At 49.9% G+C, this 25,024-nt stretch overlaps 1 protein-coding gene across 5 annotated transcripts in view; it reads left to right on the forward strand.

Moving 5' to 3' along the window:
- PPP1R16A (protein phosphatase 1 regulatory subunit 16A) overlaps nucleotides 1-25,024 on the forward strand; it is a 62,189-nt gene that overhangs the window by 9,241 nt on the left and 27,924 nt on the right. For 2 of the 5 annotated variants that reach the window (XM_072999632.2, XM_072999634.2), the window contains exon 2: nucleotides 3,038-4,671. In XM_072999632.2, the coding sequence (XP_072855733.2) occupies nucleotides 4,416-4,671 (256 nt within the window). In that variant the 5' untranslated portion in view covers nucleotides 3,038-4,415. Of the gene's footprint in view, nucleotides 1-1,301; nucleotides 2,097-2,618; nucleotides 2,770-3,037; nucleotides 4,672-25,024 lie in introns of those variants that run through there. The other 3 variants (XM_072999631.2, XM_072999635.2, XM_072999633.2) reach the window with 3 other exon arrangements.

The following is a 25,024-nucleotide window of genomic DNA, read 5'->3' on the forward strand; positions in this document are numbered from 1 at the left end:
TGGCTCCTGGACCTCCGGAATTGCAAGCCTTAATGCACGTGCGAACAGCCAAGGAAGCATAGCTTTGGGGGAGCCTGAGAGCCCCATCAACCCCAGTCCTGTAGTCCCGTTGGAAGCAATGGGGCATGAGAGGGCCATTATGAGAGGTGCACCGCAGCATCTCCTGCAACATGGCAGCCTCTCATAGGCTTGTGTGCATTCCAGAGGTGTGTTCCAGCATCCTTTGTAGAATGATTTGTTTCCTTTAAATTGCATGTTTGTTTTATTCGAGTTCCGTTTGATTGAGCTCAAAGGTGCAAACCACTCAAAGAGTACTATGCTCTGTGGGATGGTATGCAAGTTAAATGAATACTTTCAGTCCCCGACTCCGTCTGCTGGATCTAAAGCTTCTCTGGGCCAGCCCTCCTCCAGCTCTTTAGCTGCATCTATATCAGCTGGGCCACTTGCTGGGCTTATTGGCCACAGGCATCATGACCTGTGTTTGTAAATTTGTCATCCATGAAAACACACAACCCGTGGGGGTATCAAGATCCCTGACATACCTGCCTGGCCCATGCTTGATGGCTCAGCATGCTGGGAATGTGGACAGAGCCGGAGTTTTTGTTTGCAAGTGTTAACATTTGCATGACTAGCCAGGGAGCGTCGTCCGCGTCCGCCTTTGGCTCCGATCTCCTGCTGAACTGGGTCTGTGGCTGGTTTCAGTAGTTTTGAAAAGCTTCAGCATAGCTTGAAATTGCAATGACGCTCCCCTTCCTTCCACAGAGAATATATGCATTTAGACATTCCCAGTTTATTCGGGTTTGGGAGGGGGTTAGGCTTCTGGAGAGTCCCTTCCAGGTAGGCCAGCTGGTTCCAATCCTGCAGCAGCCAGAGCCTAACGCATGGGTGGTTCCTTGAGTGGGAGGCGTCTTCCACCTGAGCGACTCATAGGCCATTTTAGGTCGCCCAGCGCTCTGCTCTTCCAGTAATACAGAGAATAGTGGCAGAAGCTCACAGGCAGGCTGACCTGAGGGCCTTCCTGGCTCTCATGTCTTGCTTGCACACTGCACCGCCTTCTCCTAGGGAGGAAGCCGGGGGCCTGCCTGCTTGGCTACCAGCTAGCGGCATCAAGAGAAGCTACCTGGGCAGTGTTTAGGTGAATGGCAGGCTAGTTACAGTAATTGCTCCTCAGACTCGTGGAAAAAGCAGTAATGCAGAATAGTCACAAATGGCAGTTGCATGGGCTGCCTGCTTTGGTACCCGATTCTTTCATGCTGGGCCAGTGTAGGAAATGGATGGCAGTCTTTCAGGAGTGGCTGGGAGTAAATTTGCACAATTACAATGAGTGCGCCAGATGCATCTGTTCCTGGAGAGGTCTGATCTGGCCATAGTGACACAGGCCTTAGTGACATCCCAACTGGTTTACTGTAATGCACTTTACCTAGGGCTGCCTCTGGATAGTGTTCGGAAATTTCAGCAGGTTCAAAATGCTGCAGCCAGATTGTTAACTGGGGCTCCATCATCACAGGGAGCACGTATCGCAGCTCCACGGGTTGCCGATCCATTTTCAGGCCCAATTCAAACAGCTAAATTCTAAACTACAAAGCCTTCTCTGACACCCTTCCCAGACTTTGGAACTCACTCCCACTGGAGGCTGACCTGGCCCCTTCTGCAAGCAGGCGAAGACAACCTTTCTCTTCAGGCAGGGTTTGCTTTAGCAAGCACTTACTGTACCTGTGTGTGATTTTTAGATACAGTAGATTGCTATGCATGACTGCTTTGTATGTGTTTTCGGTGTTGCTTTTTACTGTTTCTTAGAGTGGTATTTGATCCTTTTTTAGTACTGTATTTGTATACTCACTGTTTTTAGCTTCAAATGTTGTCTTTTCATTATGTAAACTGCCTTGGGTTCTTTTTAAGGAGAAAGGCTGGGTGAAAAAATATTATGAATGAATGAATGAATGAATGAAATCTTACTGGCCAGTGACTAGATCTGTGGCTCTGGTGGAATCACAGGCTGCCTCTCGACCGGGATTCCTCCCTTCCCTGTGAAACGGGAGCCCGTTGTCCCTGGCTTCAGAGAGTCATGACGTGAGCAGAGATTTTGTCCTTTACATGTCCGGAGTTGCTGTTTTTGGTATTGAGAGCAACAAACCCACACAGGAGCAGGTGTCTGTGTGTGTGTGTGTGTGTGTGTGTGTGTGTGTCTGTCTGTCTGTCTGTCTGTCTGTCTGTCTGTCCGTCCACGCGCACACGCCTGTTGTAGCAACAATGCCCCTGTGTTTTGTGGCACCTAGCCCTCCAGGCTGCCTTTGTCGGGAGAGGCCACTGGAGGAGAGTTCAAAGCCCGGGTCAGGTGTGAGCCTTATCTGAAGAGGCAGGGGGGCAGCCCTCCTGCCCCAGGAGGCAAAGGGCAGGCTGGGCCGGGGCCGGCTTCCTTTTCTCTCCCCGGCAGGCATGGTGTCTCTGCCTGTACCATTGCCCAGGTGTCAGCCAGCAGCCCAGCCCAGCCCGCCTGCCGGTCTCTCCTGGATTTCTCCCAGTGGCCTTTGTTCCTTGAGGGCTATCTGGGGGGTTGGGTGAGGGGGGAGGTTGGGGGGGGTGGCCCTCCTGTGCAACAGACCTTTCTAAATGGGCTACAGGGGCACGGTGTGTGTGTGTTAAACTTGGTCCTCTCCTCCTGCCGAACGGCAAGCCCGCCCGCCGCAGTGGCGTGTGTTCGGTTGCACTGGTTTCCTGTGAGCATTCCTCTGCGGGCTCGTGAAGCAGGAGGTTGGGTCTGCAAAGTTGGTGAGTTCTGAAGGCTTCCTTGGGAGGGAGGGAGGACAGAGAGCAAGAGAGAGAGAGGCTTGGAGTTGCTGCTGCTGCTGCTGCTACCCAACCTCCAAGTAATTTGCTTAAACAGGGATTGTAGGTTAATCCTGGATTACGGCCGGGCAGAACCAGCCCCGAGCAAGGCGGAAAGCAGAGTTCGGTTCTTGCTGGGGGTGGGCCGGGCACCTCTCTGTACGTGCCTGTCCGCTCCTGATTGGCTTCCCTGTTTCCTCTTCTGTTTCAGGACTCCCCGGAGGAGCACGCTCACTCGGCTGAAGAAAAGGGGCTGGTCGAGTGGCACCGCCAGGACTCGCTTGGGAGGGCTGCTGGCGGGCAGCGTCGACAGCCGACACAGATCAGCCTAGCCAGCCAGCCAGCCAGCCAGCCAGCCAGCTTGTTCTCCTGCACTCCTGAGCAGCTGAAGGGGAAGAGAGGGAGGACAGAGAGCGGGAGCTTGGAAGCAGGTGGACCTTGTCCTTGCGGCTGAAGATATTTTTCTGTGGAGAGTTGCAGGGGCTCCTGCAGTTGCTGGGGCAAAGGGGAAGAGGAAGAAGAGCCCGTTCCTGCCCTCTCCTGCCTTCCCAAACCTCCGTGTCTTCTGGCGAGGGCTCACGCAAGGCATGGAAGACCGTGAGCGGCCCAGATTGAGGCCCCTGGGGAAGGAAGCTTCCTAGCATTTTGTGCCGAAACAGCTGCAAGATCCAAAGCGTCCGGTGATCAAGGGGCTGCTTCAGGCAGGAGCCTTGGAGTGGGAGTGGGGGAGTCCCCGGGGGGGGGGGGGAACAAGCAGGAAGGTGGCAGCGATGGGCAGCTCTTTTTGCCGCTGTGCTGTCAGCTCCTTGCCCTGGCAGAAAGAGCGCTCTCGGGCTCTTGCAGCTCGGGATGGACCGTCAGCCCAAGGAGACCTGCCGCCCTCAGCATCTTGAGCAGAGGAGGCAAAAGGTGACGTGTCCATCTGGGTGCCGAAATTTCTGCTGCTGCCTGAACAGGGCCCTTTCCCTCCAGGAAGGCCACCTGGAAGCCCGTCTGCTGCCCCCTGGACAGGAGAGATCCGGCAGCTGCTTTGGGAAGCCGGGCGGAGGATGGAAGCCACTCACTAGGACGTATTGGCAGCTGCCTTGAGGGCATTCTGCCCTCTCTTGCGATGCAGGAAAAGGGCGAGCAAACCCCCAGGGTCCTGATTTAGCCTCTGCCCATCCAGTTAACCTGGAACGATAGTCACAAGGCAGCACCTCTAAGCCTGCTTTTTGAGGCCTTCTTCAGCTCACTGCTCTCTCTCCTCTTTCCCCAGCCTGTGTGTGTGTGGGGGGCCTCTGGTGTTCACCAGTAGCTGATTCTTCCCGAAGGGTGCTCAGGGAGAAGGACCTTCGATCTGAGATGCACTAGGTGTTTTAAGGGTCAGTTTATTCAAGTCTTCCTGGGATGGCTGTGAAGGATGCCCCTCCTTTGCCAGCGGGGTCGTGGCAGCCTCTGGAAGCCGCCCCAGAGCAGCCATAAGAAACCTGTGCCTCATTTTCAACCAGTGATGCCCGATGTGGGGTCGGGGTTCTTAAAGTGCCCCCCAAATGTGTCCTGAGGTCCCCGACACTGAACTCTAGGTGAGCCTCTGACCTGGACCAGCCATGGCGGACCACCTGGAGTTGCTGGCCGAGATGTCTGCCGTCGGCCGAATGGGCACCCAAGAGCGCCTGAAACATGCCCAGAAGCGCCGCTCGCAGCAGCTGAAGAAGTGGGCGCAGTTTGAGAAAGAGACTCAGGGGAGAAAGGCCAAAACGGAGAAGAAGACCAAGACCAAGGCGAGCGTCAAGGAGAAGATGGTGGCCTTTCCCGAGAACATCCAGCTCCTGGAGGCCGCCTGTCGCCACGATGTGGACGAAGGTAGGGAGACCAACCATGGGGGAGACCTTCTCCATGTGGCAGGGGGTGGCATGGTCCAGAATACAGTCCCTGCCTCCCGTCCCCTGGGGGCTCCACTCCATCCTGCCACACCTCCATGCAAATGCTGGGAAAGATCCCTCGGAGGCTCTTCATCTTGCCAAAAAGGCCAGAGAATGAAAGGAGTGGAAAGTGGAAGGGGACATCAGTCCCTTTGCCCCTTTGGGGGGAAAAAGAGGGGTAGGTGGGTCTTTTTTGAACACCTCTCGCCACGGGGCACCCACCCCATCAAGAGGCAAGGTGTTCCACTGCTTCATGGTTCTTCTCAGCAACGGAGAAGTCGCTGGGAGCAAATGGGCCAGCTCTGCATAGGCCAGGTTTAAATGTTCACACACAGTGACTGCAGCTGCCACAACAACAGTGACGTTGTGCTTGGATCAGAGGGAACCAGGTAGGACCAATCCTGAAGGGTGGCCATCATGCCTGGCATGGACTTTACTGACCGAGTGGTGGTGGTGGGGACACTTGTCTTCTGGGAATGGGAAGAATTGCTTTTCTGGACCACTTTGAGCGTCTCAGAATACCCCAGCCATCAAGGCCACCCTGGCAGGGCTGAGGAGGAGTGGGAGCTGCAGTCCTGACTCTTCCCAGCTCCTGCCTTGACCATCCTCTCTATTTTTGATCATGTTTTTGCCTTCACCCACGCCTCCCTTTCCCCCCTCCTGCACCTTGGGATTGGGAACACATTCTGAGGCCCAGGTGTGGGCCAGGGGGCTGGCCTTGGGAAGACTTGTTGATATTGGGCTGGAAAAAGCATGAAAATGGGGAACGTCACGAATCCGGGCAGCCCGTGCTTTTTCATGGGCACCTGTTCCTCTCTCCGGTCATAAGAACTAGCTATGCAAAATGGAAGCATCAGAGTTTGGCTGTTTCTTCCGTGGTCTTGCAGAAGGTATAGAGACGGCCTTAGGGGGAGTGTGAGGGACCTGGCTCTGTAGCCAAGGGGGCCTGTCTTAGAGTGAACACCTGTCTCACTCTGTGGGCAGCACTGTGTGTCCAGTCACAATCACAACGATGCAGTAAATTTGGGGGGGGGGGATACCTGTGCGTGCATTCTAGTGCAGACTGATGACACCTTTCAGGAGCTGGCTTCACATCACCAGTGATGAAATACAAATTAGGAAATCCTCAGTTTGGGAAGTTCTGTCTCTCCCATGAACCCAGTCTCTTCTCCCCTCCCCTCAAGGAGTGGTGATGGTAATGATCTACCGTAAAGTCTGGGAAGATGAGCCATCATTCGGAATACACTTGATGACACACTGTTCGTATTCCTATTCGTAGTATTAGAGCGTAACGTTTGTGGCTAGGCAGCTCATGAGAAATACTTTGAAAATGATAGGGTTCTAGTGATCATAAATCCCTGGACTTAGGCTCTTACCTTTGTATCGGCCCCCTTCGACTCATCTTGCAAGGGGGTTGTCTTTACAGTTTTGGCCTTTTTCTGTGCTGCAATACTTGTGTCTGGGCTTCATTTCCTCTTCTGCTATGTGTGGTCCTTAGTCTTGCAATTTTCAGCCCCAGGGGATGACAAGAAAAAGGCATTTTCGAAAAGCAAATTTCCATAGCCAAGGGCTGCTTTGGAGTGACAGTAGGAAAGAGAATGGAGGTGATGATCAGGAGATGGACAGTTGCTATTGCAGAATATGTAGACCTTTGACTGACACAACACTCTTAGAGCACAATCCTATCCATGACTGTATGAGGCTTTGATTGCCTATATGTATACATGGTAAGGAGTATACATTTATTTTTGCATTGAAATACATAGGGAAGGGGGTGTTTTTTATTTGTACTTCTGAAGGACTTCCAGTGTTCTGTAAGAAGCGAGGCCGAAATCCCCGTTTGCTTTGGTGATCGCTGGATGAGCTTGGCAAATCCTCTTCTTTCCGCCGGCCTCTCTTACAGGGTGGTTAATAGGCCACTGTGTCCCTCAGAGCATCTTGGAAGAAGGCAGAATAGATGGATAACCAAAGGAGGGAGGTGGGAATGGACACTTGGGTGTTATTTCTGCTTAGACTGTTGTGTCTTTTGAGGGCTGAAGTGCCCGAGAAGCTCCAGGTGCTTTCCCCCCCCCAAAAAAAAAAACAAGAAAGGAGGGAGGGAAGTGCAAACCCAAGGGACTTCCTGCAGCCAAAACCTGCCCCAGCCAGAAGTTCAGTGACGGGCAACCCCCAACATCGGGTGCTGTGTGAATGCGGCAGGCAACACCCACAGGCGTTTTAAGGGTTCTCGAAGGGGCGCCAAATCACGCGGCAAGAAAACTGAAGCCTTCCCAGGTTTCTCACAGACCTCCTTCACTTCTTGGTACTTCACTCCTTCCAACTGGCAAGACCTGCCTCAGGAAAAGCATCTGTCCTTTTCCAGGGATCCATTTCTGCTCCTAAAAAATCTGCCCTGCCTTTGTTGCTCCTGTCAGGGAGGCGACCACGTTGAATCTCTTTTCCCAAATGCTTCCCGTAAGCACGTTTTAAGGCATAAGGCAGCACTGGGGAACTTTTGGAGGAAAACAAGAGAGAGGCTTAGTGGTTTTAAACCACATACCAGGGGCTGAAGAATCTGCTGAACTGAGGGAGAGGAACGTGGCATCGTTTGGGTTGGCAAGGTGGCTTCTTTCTTTCTTGCCAGCCCCACCCTGAAAAGCTGGTTTCCCCGGGGCTGAATCCGAGGACTTCCTTCTTGGCTTCTGTCCTCAAACCAAAAGATCTGAAGCTCCCCTCACCGCATTTCACTAACATAGCCTCTCCCCCCGCGCGGGATTTGTGCTCTGCAAAACTGTTGCTTCTCCTTGAGGTCACCAAGTAAGAATATTGCACGAGAGTTTAGCAAGATATATTCAATGGATGGAGCTGGCGGTGGGGGGGGGAACACATGACTTCTGTAGGTCTTCATTCTACGTGAGCGGTCCTGGTGCTGTGTAGGCGATTTGGTTTCCCCCTTCTCCACGTGGGACTGCAAAGCAGCCCAGGTTCGTACAATCATGGCAACAAACTGAACAAACCCTGTCGCAGCCTATAAAGGCTCATTGAATGTGGGGTCGGGGAGCAAAAGCAAACCTCGGAGGGTTCTGTCGTCATTCTTGCTGCTGCTGCGGTGGGGGGGGGGGGTAGGGAGCCATCAGCAGTGGTTGCTTTTCCTGCATGGAACCGGGGCTTCTCTCCTGGCAGGATGATGCTGGATGACTTCCCAGCAACTAACAGGGCCAGCAGCTCAAGGATCAGCTTAAGGCAAAGACGGAGAGTTTCCCGGTCACCTTGGCACTGGCTGACTGGTGGCATTGTTTTTGCTGGGGGGTAAGGAGCTTGGGGTGGTGGTGCAACTCCTTTTTCCCTTCATGGCAAGCAGGTGAAGCTGCTCTGACCCTGCGGCTGTCAGTCGTGGTGGGAAGCCTGCCAGTGTTGGCCAGCCTGCAGGCTGAGGATGGCTCCAGGTGTGAAACAGGAGCTTAATGCCTGTTTTCAGATAAACTGCAGTAAAAACAAACACAAAAAACTTACCCAAAACGTGGAGCTCCTACCCTAGTTTATGATGGCCTCCTGCAACACCCACCCGCCTTCATTCCTTGCTCCATATTTTATGTGGTCCTCTGTTCTTTGACATCTCCTCTTTGTTGCCTGTTTTCTGCCAGGGAAGTGGCAGGCTGTTTCAGAAGGACAAGCTCAGCACCATCATCAGATGAAGCCAAGGCCTGGATGGGGAGCGGAGGTCAGGGTGGCGTGGTGGGTGCTCGTCTTGAACAGGGTGGGCCCCTGAGCCAGAAGGGGCCAGCCTCTCCCTTAAATAACTTTGCTAGAGCAGAGAATGCAAAGAACTGCTGTGGGCACCAAACTTAGGCTGAAATGTCAGATTAAAAACGCCCCGGACAAAATATTTGCAGAGCGGGATTCCAAGCTTGCTGTGCAAGGTCCGTGGGTGTCTGGAGATCCTGGAAGTCCCTCATTTGACCCCTTTCTTTTCACTTTTGTTCTACTCCATCCATATTCCAGGATGGGCCATGTGTGATCTTGGAAGGATGCGTGGCTTCCAAAGTGGCTTTTGCACACTCCTTTCTCTTTCCTCTCTCCCCCCACCCAAAATCCTGCACTTTGGCAAAAAGGGGAGGTTCCCCTCCCTGGACCCACCAGAGTTGTCCACCAGCTCCTTTGGCTGGTGGCCCTGAGCTTTCCCCAGGCAAGCGAGTCCAATTGCTTTCACAGACCCTTCTTCCACAGCAGAGGAGGCGGTGGGGACGATGGTGATCCTCCTCCTTTGCATTTTGGACTCTTGGAGACTGGCCTTCTCCCTGAGCAGTGGGTCAACGTGCAGCTCTGGGGCTGGCTGGTTCCTCAAAGCCCCCTGCATGTCGTGGCCAGAACTTAGGAGCTGGGCTTCTGTGCGAAGCCAGACCTACTGTTAGGCATTGGGTGGGTGGGGGGCGCGGGCAGGCTGAGCCTGAAGAGTTCACGATGGAGCACAACTTGCTGATTCAGTTGACTTTGGTCACGTCGTTCTTTCAAGCGCCCTCTTTCTAAAGTGGGAAACACAGCAACCTGTGTGGAGGGTGATTGTAAGGGTAAAGGAATGAAGTGCTTCGCTCGGTATTTTTATTTTTTATTTTTTATTTATTGGATTTTATATACCGCCCCATAGCGCTACAAGCACTCTCCGGGCGGTTTACAATTTTAATTATAAAGGCTACACATTGCCCCCCCAGCAAGCTGGGTACTCATTTTACCGACCTCGGAAGGATGGAAGGCTGAGTCAACCTTGAGCCGGCTACCTGGGATTTGAACCCCAGGTCGTGAGCACAGTTTTAGCTGCAGTACAGCGTTTTAACCACTGCGCCACGAGGCTCGGTAGTGTTGGAAAAGAGAAACATTACATTGAGCTGGGTGCAACCTGTCTTCTTGTGAATCAAGAGAACAGCAGGGTCCCGCCTAGTGGGGCGGATGAGCCTGGAATATTTATTAGTCCTCAGCTTAAATTTATATTGTAAACTCCCTGGGGCAGGGGCTGTCCTTTCGCTTCTGTTGGCTATTGTGGGTGCTATGTTTACTGCTGGCACTGCACCAGAATGCCTGACAAACGGCTTTGTTTTCATTAGACATAAACCTTCCCTGCTCTTCCTTATGATGCCATTTGCAAAAGAAGAAAAAAGTGAGGATGCCAAACACAGAGACATTTCCTTTTGCCTGTGCTTTTTTAGTTCTGTCTTGGGGGTGGGTGGGGGCACGCACTGACAAGTACTTTGAGCTGTGGATACTCTCCCACTGCTCCGACAGGTGGTCTGAGCTTGTTGACCCTCTCTTGAGGCCCTCCTGCAGCAGAGGCAGGCCGAAGAGGGTTTACAACTGAGATCAGATTTGCTTAGGGTCTCTCTCCTTCTTCTTCTTCTTCTTCTTCTTCTTCTCCTCCTCCTCCTCCTCCTCCTTTCCCTTCCAGGCTAACGAAGGCCAAAGCACGATCCCTGGGCGAAAAGACAGAGGAGCCAAAAATAGAAATAATTTTAAACAGCTGGATCTGCCCTATGCTGGCCGTGCTTTCTCATGAAAGGATGGCCATGGGGATGGTATGTGGCTTTGGGGAAGGCTGCCACCTTGACTGCTGCGGTGACCAAGGCCCTAGGCACTTGGTCCTGTCCTCTTAAGCTGTAGGAGCTGCAGGCAGAATGCGGAGCTGAGATTCTTCCTGACTCTTGCCTGGGTGTGACAGTCCAGCATCCACCAGCTGACTTCTGTGGGGATGGACCGCTCCTCCCATTGGGGATGGGGGGGAGGCCTGGCTCTTTGTGGTCCACACTGGTATCCTCCCATCGCCAATGAGAAGGTGCTTCCATTCCCCCAACCTGATAGATACTCTTTGGGTTCTTGAGGGGCTAACTGGTGCAGAAATGGTTGCTGACATCCAATTTTCCTTAGAGGGAGGGTGCAAAAAAAGAGAGAGAGAGGGGAGATAACGGCAAAGGTATTCTTTGGGTGGGAGCCGTTTGGAGGTTCTCCTGCCCAAGCCCCAGGGAAGTGAATAGGAGCTGCATGTGGTGTGCGCTTGCACAAATGCCTTTTGTGCAATAGCCGGGGGGGGGCTGTGCAGGAGCATTTGTGAAAATGGGGCTCCCCCAGAAGAACCCCCCACGAGGTGGTCACTCTTGCCTCTCTACCTCCTTTGGCTTCCTCTTCGTGTGGGTCTGCCTGGACCAGCATCATTCTTGAGTGAGGACCACCTGCTTTTTTAGTGTCAGAATATGCTATGGTGCATCCTTGAGTCAAAGTATTTGCGAGGCATTAATCTATGCTGATAGGTTCACATTCTAAGGCAGGTTAGCAAGCCTGGCCTTCTTTTCATAGCATGTTTCAAAGGAATGGCCGGCCGGCCAGCCAGCCGTTTCTTGGTAATCCTTGCTGCAGTTGTGCGTAGCCGGGATCTGCCTTGTTCCTCCCCAGCAAGGGCCAAAGACCTGGTCAGGTGGCTGAGCTTAAGGCTTAAGGGAATGTGTGGAATGCTGGGGTGGCCTCTGGATGGCTTTTCTGGGTGAGTTCCTCTCCTTCAGAGCATAAAGTGGGGGTGGCCCGTTGCTTTCAGATGAGTCCTGGGAGAATCTTGTGTCATCTTCAGCTCGGTAGAGCTAAAAAGCCCCATTTTTCCTGGGCTGCGATGGTGGAGGGCGAGTGACCGTTGGCAGTGCTTTTGCTCAAAAAATTGTGACGTTGTGCAAGAGAGGTGGGAGAAGGCAAGCTTTAACCATGTGCATAACAATCAAAATCAAATACAGAGACCTGTTTCTGCAGTCAATATTGGTGTTATAGTCTCATAAAATGGTAAACATACGGACACACAAACAGAGTTTTAAGAAACACCAACTGAAGGTCAACACATCTGTTTCAACAACGAATGAGTCCTTTTCAGATTCCTGCAAGTGACAAGGCTTCTGATTCCTCAGTCAAAGTTCCTTAAGCAAAATCACTTCCTGAGGATTTGTAGTGTGTAAGCTATACTCTCTTTCATGGATTGCTGCCTTGTCGTGGCGAAGGGGCTTGAGTAACTCAGAGAAGCTATGGGCTATGCCGTGCAGGGGCACCCAAGACGGACAGGACATAGTGGAGAGTTCCGACTAAACGCAATCCACCTGGAGTAGGAAATGGCAAGCCACTCCAGTATCTTTGCCAAGAACGCCCCATGATCAGAAACAAAAGGCTAAAAGATATGACGCTGGAAGATGGGCCCCTCAGGTCGGAAGGCGTCCAACATGCTACTGAGGAAGAGTGGAGGACAAGTACAAGTAGCTCCAGAGCTAATGAAGTGGTTGGGCCAAAGCCGAAAGGACGCTCAGCTGTGGACGTGCCTGGAAGTGAAAGGAAAATCCAATGCTGCAAAGAAAAATACTGCATAGGAACCTGGAATGTAAGATCTATGAACGTTGGGAAGCTGGAGGTGGTCAAACAGGAGATGGCAAGAATAAACATCGACATCCTGGGCATCAGTGAACTAAAATGGACAGGAATGGGCGAATTCAGCTCAGATGATTATCATATCTACTATTGTGGGCAAGAATCCCGTAGAAGGAATGGAGTAGCCCTCATAGTCAACAAAAGAGTGGGAAAAGCTGTAATGGGATACAACCTCAAAAATGATAGAATGATGTCAATACGAATCCAAGGCAGACCTTTCAACATCACAATAATCCAAGTTTATGCACCAACCAGCATTGCTGAGGAGACTGAAATTGAACAATTCTATGAAGATTTACAACACCTTCTAGAACTGACACCAAAGAAAGATGTTCTTCTCATTCTAGGGGACTGGAATGCTAAAGTAGGGAGCCAAGAGATAAAAGGAACAACAGGGAAGTTTGGCCTTGGAGTTCAGAACGAAGCAGGACAAAGGCTAATAGAGTTTTGTCAAGAGAATAAGCTGGTCATCACAAACACTCTTTTCCAACAACACAAGAGGCGACTCTATACATGGAAATCACCAGATGGGCAATATCGAAATCAGATTGATTATATTCTCTGCAGCCAAAGATGGAGAAGTTCTATACAGTCAGCAAAAACAAGACCTGGAGCTGACTGCGGTTCTGATCATCAGCTTCTCATAGCAAAATTCAAGCTTAGACTGAAGAGATTAGGAAAAACCACTGGGCCACTCAGGTATAATCTAAACCAAATCCCTTATGAATACACAGTGGAAGTAAAGAACAGATTTAAGGAACTAGATTTGGTGGACAGAGTGCCTGAAGAACTTTGGATAGAGGCTCGTAACATTGTCCAGGAGGCAGCAACGAAAACCATCCCAAAGAAAAGGAAGTGCAAGAAAGCAAAGTGGCTGTCCAACGAGGCCTTAGAAATAGCAGAGAGGAGAAGGGAAACAAAATGCAAGGGAGATAGGGAAAGCTACAGAAACTTGAATGCAGACTTCCAAAGAATAGCAAGGAGAGACAAGAGGGTCTTCTTAAATGAACAATGCAAAGAAGTAGAGGAAGATAACAGAAAAGGAAAGACCAGAGATCTGTTCAGGAAAATTGGACATATTAGAGGAACATTTTGCGCAAAGATGAACATGATAAAAGACAAAAATGGGAGGGACCTAACAGAAGCAGAAGACGTCAAGAAGAGGTGGCAAGAATACACAGAGGAATTATATCAGAAAGATTTGGATATCCCGGACAACCCAGACAATGTAGTTGCTGACCTTGAGCCAGACATCCTGGAGAGCGAAGTCAAGTGGGCCTTAGAAAGCCTGGCTAACAACAAGGCCAGTGGAGGTGATGGCATTCCAGTTGAACTATTTAAAATCTTGAAAGATGATGCTGTTAAGGTGCTACATTCAATATGCCAGCAAGTTTGGAAAACTCAACAGTGGCCAGAGGATTGGAAAAGATCAGTCTACATCCCAATCCCAAAGAAAGGCAGTGCCAAAGAATGCTCCAACTACCGTACAATTGCACTCATTTCACACGCTAGCAAGGTTATGCTCAAAATCATACAAGGTAGGCTTCAGCAGTATGTGGACCGAGAACTCCCAGAAGTACAAGCTGGATTCCGAAGAGGCAGAGGAACTCGAGACCAAATTGCTAACTTGCGCTGGATTATGGAGAAAGCCAGAGAGTTCCAGAAAAATATCTACTTCTGCTTCATTGACTATGCGAAAGCCTTTGACTGTGTGGACCACAGCAAACTATGGCAAGTTCTTAAAGAAATGGGAGTGCCTGACCACTTTATCTGTCTCCTGAGAAACCTATATGTGGGACAGGAAGCAACAGTTAGAACTGGTCATGGAACAACTGAGTGGTTCAAAATTGGGAAAGGAGTACGGCAAGGCTGTATATTGTCCCCCAGCTTATTTAACTTATATGCAGAATACATCATGCGGAAGGCTGCACTGGAAGAAACCCAAGCCGGAATTAAGATTGCCGGAAGAAATATCAACAACCTCCGATATGCAGATGATACCACTCTGATGGCAGAAAGTGAGGAGGAATTAAAGAACCTTGTAATGAGAGTGAAAGAGGAAAGTGCAAAAAACGGTCTGAAACTCAACATCAAAAAAACTAAGATCATGGCCACTGGTCCCATCACCTCCTGGGAAATAGAAGGGGAAGATATGGAGGCAGTGTCAAATTTTATCTTCCTGGGCTCCATGATCACTGCAGATGGAGACAGCAGCCCTGAAATTAAAAGACACCTTCTTCTTGGGAGGAAAGCGATGACAAATCTTGACAGCATCTTGAAAAGCAGAGACATCACCTTGCCAACAAAAGTCCGAATAGTCAAAGCTATGGTTTTTCCTGTCGTGATGTATGGAAGTGAGAGCTGGACCATAAATAAAGCAGACCACCGAAGAATTGATGCCTTTGAATTGTGGTGCTGGAGGAGGCTCTTGAGAATCCCCTGGACTGCAAGGAGAACAAACCTATCAGTTCTAAAGGAAATCAACCCTGAGGGCTCACTGGAAGGACAGATCCTGAAGCTGAGGCTCCAGTACTTTGGCCATCTCATGAGAAGAAAAGAGTCCTTGGAAAAAACCTTGATGTTAGGAAGGTGTGATGGCAAGAGGAGAAGGGGACGACCGAGGATGAGATGGCTGGACAGTGTCTGCGAAGCAACCAACATGAACCTGACACAACTCCGGGAGGCAGTAGAAGACAGGAGGGCCTGGCGTGCTCTGGTCCATGGGGTCACGAAGAGTCGGACACGACTAAACGACTAAACACACACAAGCTATACTAGGACTATTTCAAGTAAAAAATAGATAAAAATGTTGTGGCTCCTTAAAGACTAACTGCTATATTTTAATGTCAGCTTTTGTGGACAACTCCACTTCTTCAGACCTCTCCTCGTGGACTTGTTCACGACAGCTTGCATTAGAACATAGCAGTTAGTCTTTAAGCTGCCTCGATTTTTTTGTCTTGTGTCTTTTCTTTTTGCCAGAGATGCTGGCACAGACTAACATGGCAACCTCTTCCAAAACTAGGACTATGATTGTTGGTGGCTGGGAGGGAGAACTTCCCTGTGAACTTCTCTGAGCAACCCCAGCAAGTAGCTGAGCTGAGCTGATTTGGGATTTGAACCCGGTACACAATGCACACCCAGTTGCTCTCACTGCTTGCCTTTTCTCTTCACCTAAGTCACTCAGATCCTGGTCACTGCAGGAGTTCAAGAAGGGTTGGCTCTCCTCCTGGCTTCTCAGTCCTTCCAGGGAACTTGTCCCTCTGGGTGGTGGTTGTGACAAACCCAGACCTACTGGGATATGTCACACAGTTACACTAAGCTGCCACCAACCATTCCCTATAAAAAGTCACACAGACCAGGGATGGATTTTTAAACAATAAAAAGAATAAGGTTTATTTTAAATACACACAGGGAAAAATAAACAATCAGGTGAATAGGATAAAGTAACGTGGCTTAGTTTCACTCATACAAGCATACAGTTTGGTTCACCCAGAACCCTTAACTTTAAGCACAGACCCTGAACCTATCAGTTCTGGCTAACCAACAGACACCTGAACCTATCAGGTTGGTACTCTGACACACAGTAGTACCCTGTCTGACACACAGACTCCCACAACAGCTTCTTCTTCCCAGCTGCTGCTTCGTCACAACCCAGTGTCTCACAGTGTCTGTCTCAGCATCTCAGCATCTCCCTCACCACACAGGCATCACATATTTATACAGTACAGCCCCTCCTCCTGATGTCCCGCCTTCCACTCCCCATAGGATGGAACTTTCCCTCCAAACCCATGACAGACAGGTAACATCAGTGCTGTTATGTAACACCTCCCCTCTTTATAAGTTGTTTTGTAGGGGGAAAGCTAACGTGCTTTTCACCAAAAAACAACCTGTATAAAATACACAACAACAGTTATACATACCATATTATACTTACTTATACCTACATTCTAAGTTAAACCATTTACCATTAGGCATTTAAACATTTACCATTAACATTACATCAATTTACCTTTATTCATACAAACCAATTTCAAAACCAGGTACATTTAATTTTTTTTTCCTCATTATATACACATAGTCCATGTTCTTTCGCCGTCTTCAATCTTCAGGTCTTCTTGATAAGGCGTCAGCAACACAGTTCACTGACCCTCTGACCACCTTCACTTCAAAGTCATAGTCCTGTAGGTTTAAAGCCCACCTCATAAGTTTGCTATTGTGGGTTTTCATTGTCTTTAACCATTGCAATGGTGAATGGTCAGTACACAGAATAAAATGTCTTCCCCAGATGTAAGGCTTGGCCTTCTGGATCGCGTAGACTATGGCCAAACACTCCTTCTCCACGGTTGCCAAATGTCTCTCACCTTTTTGAAGTTTCCTACTCAGGTAGGACACTGGATGCTGGTCACCATTCTCATCCTCCTGGCACAGAACTGCTCCTACCCCGCTGTTAGACGCATCGGTGTAGATGATGAACTCCCGGTCGAAGTCTGGAGCCCGCAGGACTGGATAGTTGATTAACGCCTCCTTCAACCTCTGGAACGCCTCCTCACAGTCGCTGGTCCACGGGATGCGGTCATCAGCCTTCTTCCTCGTCAGATCGGTCAGCGGAGCCGCAATCTCGCTAAACCTCGGGATGAACTTTCTGTAGTAGCCCACCAACCCAAGAAATGATTTGACTTTTTTCTTGGTGTTGGGTCTAGGCCAATCACGAACAGCTTCTATTTTGGCCTCCAGGGGTTTTATCATTCCTCCCCCTACCATGTGACCCAAGTATTTTATTTCTGGGCTACCCAGCTGACACTTGCTGGCCTTTACTGTTAGCCCTGCTGCACTTAACCTCTGCAGCACTAACTCCAGGTGTATCAGGTGATCTTCCCAGGTATTACTGAAGATCCCTATGTCGTCAATGTAGGCCACTGTAAAGTCACTGAGCCCTGCCAAGGTCTGGTCCATCAGCCTTTGGAATGTGGCTGGTGCATTTCTGAGACCAAAGCTCAGGACTCGAAACTCATAGAGACCAAAAGGGCTGCAAAAGGCAGTCTTTTCTTGATCCCTGGGATCAATTCTTAATTGCCAATATCCCTTTACCAGGTCCAATGATGAGATGAACCGACAACCCCCTATGGTTTCAATCAGGTTGTCTAGCCTGGGCATTGGGTAGGCATCAGGAGTGGTTACACGGTTTAATTTCCTGTAATCGACACAAAACCTAATGCTCCCATCAGGCTTGTCCACAAGGACTATCGGAGAGGACCAAGGACTAGAAGAGGGGACGATTATGTTCTCCCTCAGCATTTCGTCCAGCTCCTTCCGCACCTTGTCCCTATAGGGTCCCGTTACTCGGTATGGGGATACTGCCTGCGGGGGTGCATCCCCTGTGTGGATCCGATGCATCACTCCCTTCACTATCCCCGGCTTGTTGGAAAACACCTGTTGATATTTACTAAGCAGCATTTTTAGTTCTTGCTGCTGGTCTTGGGTGAGTGCAGGACTGATCTTTACCTCCTCTGGGTTGTATTTTACTTCCCCTCTACCCTCCCAGAAGGGTAATTCCGCTTCCTCACTCTCAGCTGCTTTTATCGCAAATAAAACCCTCTGTTCCCCTCTGTAGTAGGGTTTTAGGGCATTCACATGAACCACCCTCCTTGCTTGGTTCTCCTCCTGCTCTATTAGGTAGTTCAGGTCTGACATCTTGGAAATGACCCTATATGGTCCTGCCCATTTGAGCTGCAGTTTATTCTCTCTGCAGGGCCTAAGCCAAAGCACTTCCTCCCCTGGGTCAAAGTGCCTCTCTCTAGCTTTGTGGTCATACCATGTTTTCTGTCTGACCTTCTGAGCTTGCAGGTTTTCTGCTGCCAGCTCTAGATTTCTCTTTAGGTCATTCATCAGGGTGTCTATGTATGTCACAACGTCTTGTGGGTCATCCTGGGTGATCTGCTCCCAAATTTGTTTGATCAAATCAAGGGGCCCTTTCACCCCTAAGTGTGCAGTAGACATGTCAGAGTGACCCCTTTTTAAGATCATGGGGCGATACTTTTCAGGTACCACCAGCTGACTTCTGATCCCATCTCCCCCTTTTGAGATATTCCTCAGGGTTTCCCTATATAAAATCCCCTTTTTCTCCAGAAATCTCACTGGGGTTTCAGGTGTTAGCTGGGCGTCAGCCACCTGTTCAAAACACTTTTGGAGAGTGGCGTCTGCCTTTTGCTCCTGTCCAAATCTGCTGTCTGTGGTTAAGGTTTCCACCACAGCTTCTGAACTCCCCTCTGCTTCCGTCTCTGGCTCATCATTACCCCCCTGAACTGTCCCTGTGGTGGCTTGTGAGCGTGTAATCACTAGCACCCGTTTCACATGTTCAGCCAGGTCATTTCCCACGAGCACGGCTGCTGGCAGAGTCGATGAAATCGCTAGCCTCCAAACTCCCCTCCAGCCTTGAAAGTTGACAGGTACCTCTGCGACTGGCAGAGAGATTACCTGCCCCTCAATCCCTGCCACCTTCATGCTCTCATTTGGGATTATAAACTCCCTAGGAATAATATCTGGATGGCACAGGGTTACCTGGGAACAAGTGTCCCGCAGCCCCCTATACTGACGGTCAAGTATTCCTACGTCCACCCCAGCTGTCTCAAACAACTGAGAATCTGTTTTTATCAGCAAGCAGCGCTTTACCTCTATAAGAGGACCATTTTCCTCAGCCTGATCAGCAGCGGTAGCTGTTCCAGACTGAGTAGCCATGGCAACAGGCTCCCTCAGTGACACTGAGCCTTGCTCTTTCTGGACACAGAACACAGCTTTTGGCTTGGTTCCACTAGACTCCTGAGGCACCATTCCTTTTAGCTGCTTTAATTTCTCACAATCTGAGATTAGATGACCCTTTCCCTGACAGAAATAACATTTTCTGGTGTATTTTGATTCTCTCTCATCTTGTTTTGGTTTTCCCTCCAAAATCTGAGGTCTTAGTTTCATGTCTGAGGGCTTCCCTTCACCGTGGGCCCCTCCCCCTTGCTGGCTTTTCCCTGGTCCCTGAGAGTACTTGCTGTAGGTTTCTTTGGGTTTACCTACAGATTTCCCCTCACCCAAGGGCTTTCTTATTTGAGAAATAAAATCTGCGATCTCTGCGGCTGCTGCCACAGATTTCGGTTTCCTTTCCCTCACCTGGAATTTCAATTCCCCATGCAGGACTGAATAGAACTGTTCCAGTGCTATCAAGTCTTTAAGCTGCTCATAGGTCTCTGTCCCTTCCTGCGATAGCCATTTCTCAAGCAGCCTCACCAATTGGGCCCCCACTTGGGTAAAAGTCTGTTCTGGTTTCTTGGTGAGGGACCTGAATCTTTGTCTCAGCTGCTCTGCATTTATCCCATGTCTGGCAAACACCAGTTTTTTAAACTCTGCAAAATCTTTCATCAGTTCCTCAGGCATCTCGGCATAAACCTCAGCCAGGCTACCACTGATTAAAGATCGCATGATGGTCATCTTCTCAGTTTCCCTCACTGAGAAGTCCACAAACGCTCTTTCCACTAAGGAAAAGAACACCTCAGGACAATCTCCCTTGTGGTACACAGGGAATTTCTTCAGGTCAGCCTTAGACAATTGGCCTCCCTCAGAATCCCTATTGTTATTATTGTTCTGGTTCATCATTTCCAGTTTTCTTAATTCAAACGCCATTCTTTCTTTTTCCAGAGCAATTTTCTCTCTCTCTAATCTTTCTTCTTTTTCCAATTGCCTCATCCTCAGTTCATGCTGTTGGGGTATGAGCAATTTTCTGAGTTCTGGGTCCTGCTCTCCTGTGCTGTCACCTTGCACTGAGCCAAATTCATCCTCAGAACCTTGGTCAATCTGGGGGTCTTTCACTTCACTCATGTCTGCTACTTGGCTTCAAGTCAAGGGCATAATCCCCCCTCAGAACAGGCTGCTTTAAAAGTCAAGCCTCAAAATAAAACGACCACTTTTTTCCTTTTTGCCTCAGAACCAGCTCTCCCTAGAGATTGCTGCTGTTCTTCAGCACTAAATTTGCAACAGTATCGAGTCAGAGCCTACCCCCCTCTGCTGGGCCTCTCAGCTGGCAAGCTAGATCACTGTTACTACGCAGTTTTGCCTCAGCTTTTTCCCGCCAAAACTAGGCTGCCTCAGAGCACCTTAATCTAAGTCTCCCCAGTTGGCACGTTCTTCTACTAGCGCACCTCCCCGTGAGGTACACCTAGAAGATTACCTACGCGCCTCAGACTGTCCCTGACTAGACCCCCCTTGCTCTGGGCACACTTGCCAAGGCTTTGCTGGACCGCTGGACAACTGGACCAGTCGTATCCCACACGCTGGACACCAATCAATGTGACAAACCCAGACCTACTGGGATATGTCACACAGTTACACTAAGCTGCCACCAACCATTCCCTATAAAAAGTCACACAGACCAGGGATGGATTTTTAAACAATAAAAAGAATAAGGTTTATTTTAAATACACACAGGGAAAAATAAACAATCAGGTGAATAGGATAAAGTAACGTGGCTTAGTTTCACTCATACAAGCATACAGTTTGGTTCACCCAGAACCCTTAACTTTAAGCACAGACCCTGAACCTATCAGTTCTGGCTAACCAACAGACACCTGAACCTATCAGGTTGGTACTCTGACACACAGTAGTACCCTGTCTGACACACAGACTCCCACAACAGCTTCTTCTTCCCAGCTGCTGCTTCGTCACAACCCAGTGTCTCACAGTGTCTGTCTCAGCATCTCAGCATCTCCCTCACCACACAGGCATCACATATTTATACAGTACAGCCCCTCCTCCTGATGTCCCGCCTTCCACTCCCCATAGGATGGAACTTTCCCTCCAAACCCATGACAGACAGGTAACATCAGTGCTGTTATGTAACAGTGGTGACGACCTTGGAGGGTCAATACAGCCTGGCCTGGTACTGTATTTTCCCTTTCCATCCCTTTGGGGAGGAAGTTCTGGGGATGGGCAGACGGAGCAGGTCAGGCCAGCCGGGGAGCCCAGACCTGTCCTGTTGGCCTGCCTGCCTCTCCTCAGCCGATCTCTTGCCTTACAGGCTGACAGCTAGCCTGGAAATTGAGCCCGGGGCTTAAATCAAGGGCCTCCCTCCCTTTGGTGCCCTTTCATTTAAAACCTGCTGCTTAAGGCATCCCACCCCGTGTGACCACGGAAGGCCGCCTGAACCAGTCTTAAATCCTCCAGACCAAGAACACCTTGGCAGACTGTTAGGTCCGCCCTGCTGGCAGCTGCTTCTGACTTTCGCTCGCTCCTTGTTGAGCCGAGCTGCCTGGAAATCAAAACTGGGCTGCAAAGATCTTCAGAGGTCAAGGGGAAGGGTTCCCAGTCCCTGCCTAAGCGGTCTGTGTCGCTGGGTGAGGAGAGGGCGGCCGAACTGTGGAGCGTTCCGCTACCTGCCACTGTGGAGTGTTTTCTTTGGCTTTCAGGTACTCACCTGCCCAGGTCGTAGCACCTTGGGCGCAAGTGTTTCTTTTCTCCCAGCACTGCTCTCCCCACCACCACCACTGCACCCCAGTTACAGGAGTTCAGAATTAGGAAAGGAGCCCAACTCTATAGCGGGGCATTCGGAGGGAGACTGGGACGGGCAGGCCTTTTATCTGCGGGAACCAAGTGCCGTTCGGGAAGAAGTGGCCGCCTGTGCGGAAAGAGGGGTGTTCTGGAAGAGTCTGAGTCATAGGCGGAAAATCCTGTTTCACAGAGGAGGGAAACGAAGACTAGGAGATAAATGATTAGCCCGTGGCAAGCGGGGAAGCGTCAATATTTTTTTCTCAAAAAACAATGTGCTGTTTTTGGGAAGAGCGAGCCCTGCCACCCTCCTGAAGATGGCACTTCCCTTTTTGGCCAAGGAACAGGGAGGCTTAGAAGTCTATGCACCTGATACACTGATGGGTCAGGGAGGTGTGGTTTAGGGTTGTGTTTTTCCTCTTAAATAACTGGGAGTAAGAGGCTCTTTTGAACCTCCTGCCACCCCTTGCTCTGGCCAGTCTCTTAATAAACCCCCAGTCTGCCCTCTGCACCCTCTGCTTCTAAAGCCCCCCTCCCGAGGCCTCCTGCACTTCTTGAGACAGGTCTGCCATCCATTTGCTTTGCTGCTAATGTGAAGCACCCACCTTTCTGGCTGGATGGCATGGGGCACGAGGATCTCTAGTGCCACTAGTAGCCCCCCTTGGGTTGGCTGGCCCCCCAACGCCCCGCTTTCCCCAACTTGGTGCACCTTAAGAAGTCTCAGTCCAGAACTACCATCATGTCTTGGCTGTGATGGTTGGGTGGGGCGGGGGGGGGAAATCTGTTTACTACTGGCTTCCTTCTACCTATAGGGAGATGGTGGTGGTGGAGGGCACCCATGCTAGAAGCCGCTAGTATCAGGGTTTACCTGATCTCGGCAACTGGGGAGGTCTCCCATCAGGTGGTTGGATGCCTGCTCTCAGTGGACGGGTATGGCTTATTCTGGGAAAGGGGAAGATTGCCTGGGGTACCTACACCCAGACCATCGGGCTGGAATCCAGGAATCATTCAAAGTTTCTGTTTAAATCCAGGAAAACAGGAGCCAGCAAAGCTGCTGGCTTTGGGCTGTTGCAAGGTGACTGGTGGATGGCTTCAAACCGACCAACAAGTTTCCAGAACAGGGCAGTTAGAAGCATAGACACATCCTGGCAGTTAGAAGCATGGAGGTAGCCTCATGGGTGTGTGTGTGTGGGGTGTGTGTGTAATGCTGGGTCCGTTTACAGTGGACACAGATAGCTGTGGCAGGAACACACTGTCCTGGCAAAGCTGTCATAACTGCCCTTGGAAAGACTGTGCGGCACAAGCCGGGTGGAGGGAGCTGCGGGCATGGCCTTCTGCCAGGGGGCTCTCTTGCAGCCCTGGACCAAAGCACACACACACACCCTTTACCAACTCAGGAAGACAGACTGGGGTGTGTGTGTGTGTGTGTGTGTGTGTGTGTGTGTGTGTGTGTGTGTGTGTGTGTGTGTGTGTGTGTGTGTGTGTGTGTAAGAGCGAGAGAGAGCGAGAGAGCGCACATCCCTGGGTCAGAATGCGGGATCACAGGCCATGTAGGAGTTTCCATAAGAAGAGCCGTGCAAGAACAGGAGTGAAACATGGGATGAATCACAACCTACATTTGCAATGAATGCTTCTTATGCAAAACCTTTTCCTGACTGTGCTAGCACAAGGGAGAGGCTCCTTATTTCCTAATTTTCTCTCCTTCCTTACCGTTGGTTTCAGCAAGGAAATAAATAAGAGCCAGAGTTCTAGGTTCCTCATCATTTTTTGCTGAGACAGACCAGCGGGTCTACCCTCCCAGGAAATTCAAAGAAATCACCCCAGTACTGAAAACCCTCTTTTTCTTTCTTTTTTTCTTATTTCTTAAGTGTCAAGTGAAATGAAACTGAAGCACTAAGCTGGTGCAATTGTTTAACCCAATCTGCTATCTTCTGGTAATCCTTAAAAATCCTTTAAAGTTAATATAAAAAGGGGGAAAACTCAATAAAACAGCAATTATGAGGATATTCTGTTTGAATGAGGTATACAAACAGTGTAAACTTCCTGGTTATCTACCCGTGGTTCTCCCGTGGATTCCGCTGGAATGATTGTGAGGACCTTCATTCTGTTAGTATTTTAGACCAGCCGTTTTCTCCCTTTGTTGATATCAGCATCAGAGTTGAATAATATCTTTCCTGGCTTTCTGAAGTGTCATGAAAATATCATCACAACTAGAAACCCCGTAGAGCCCTTGGAAGAAACATTGAAGATTGGGTTCAGGTGGCATGCTAGATAGATGGAAACGCTCATGAAAACCAGACTATGAGATTACTTCATGGATGGAGGAAGATGGGTTCTCCAGGAGAGTAGTCCAAGAAAGATATTATTTGACCCAGATTTTGCTCGTGGACAGCTGCAACTGTACTTCTTTGCTTTTGTACTGATATTTACATTATCTTCAATAAAAACACTAAGGTGTCCTTGCGGCATCTTAAAGACTGGCAAATTTTATTGCCCGTCAGCTGACGTGAACCGCAGGCCACTTCCCCAGATCCATGGAGTGTAGCTTCCCTAGGCTGATACCATGTGAACTTCAATCATCTTAGGCCACGGAGGCCACGTGCGTCTGAAGAATTAGGTTGTGATCCATGAAAGCTTATGCCGAATAATAAAACTTGTTAGACTCCTCCTTTGGTTTTGCAGCCCCTGCCTAATGGCCGGACTGCTGGGAAATTTTATGTGAAGAGTTCCTGCTCATTTCTACTGTGCAAGGGAACTTCCAGCTGGGATGGAGGTGGCACCTGACTTTCTCCCTGACTCACCTTAGCTTTCACTCTGTATGTGTGTGTTCTATGTGGCCAAGTCAGAACCCATTCCAGGCAGCCCTGACAAGGCTTTCAAAGAAAGTGAGATATTTCAGGAGTGGTTTTACCCGTTCCCCTCCCCCAGTGAGCTTCCATATAGCCAAGTGGGGATTCAAACCCAGAGTCCTAGCCCGTCATTATGTCCACTGCACCACCGTTCTACCCGCTCGATAATTACTTTGAGGCACCATGCAGAAAGAAGGACATTGCAGAAATCTCATTGAAATGAGACGTTTGTGTAGTGCTTTTGCTCAGCTCTTGTGAGGTTCGGGAAAACTGCTTTGGGTTGGCTTCTCCTGATTGACCACTTGTGGTGAGCATGTGTGTGCACGCTTGCACACACACATACACCTTGCTGCTGCTGACCTCTCCTAAAATGGCAAGGTTTGAGCATCCTCTCCTATATTTAAAAAAAATCCACCTGGCAAGGTACGATAGCTGACTCTTGCATCTTGTAATTTAAGAAGAGCCTGCAAAAGTTCCTTTGGGGAGCTGTAACTCTCAGAGTCC

This window comes from Pogona vitticeps, chromosome 4 (assembly GCF_051106095.1).
Source record: "Pogona vitticeps strain Pit_001003342236 chromosome 4, PviZW2.1, whole genome shotgun sequence".
In the NCBI taxonomy this organism is placed as follows: domain Eukaryota; kingdom Metazoa; phylum Chordata; class Lepidosauria; order Squamata; family Agamidae; genus Pogona; species Pogona vitticeps.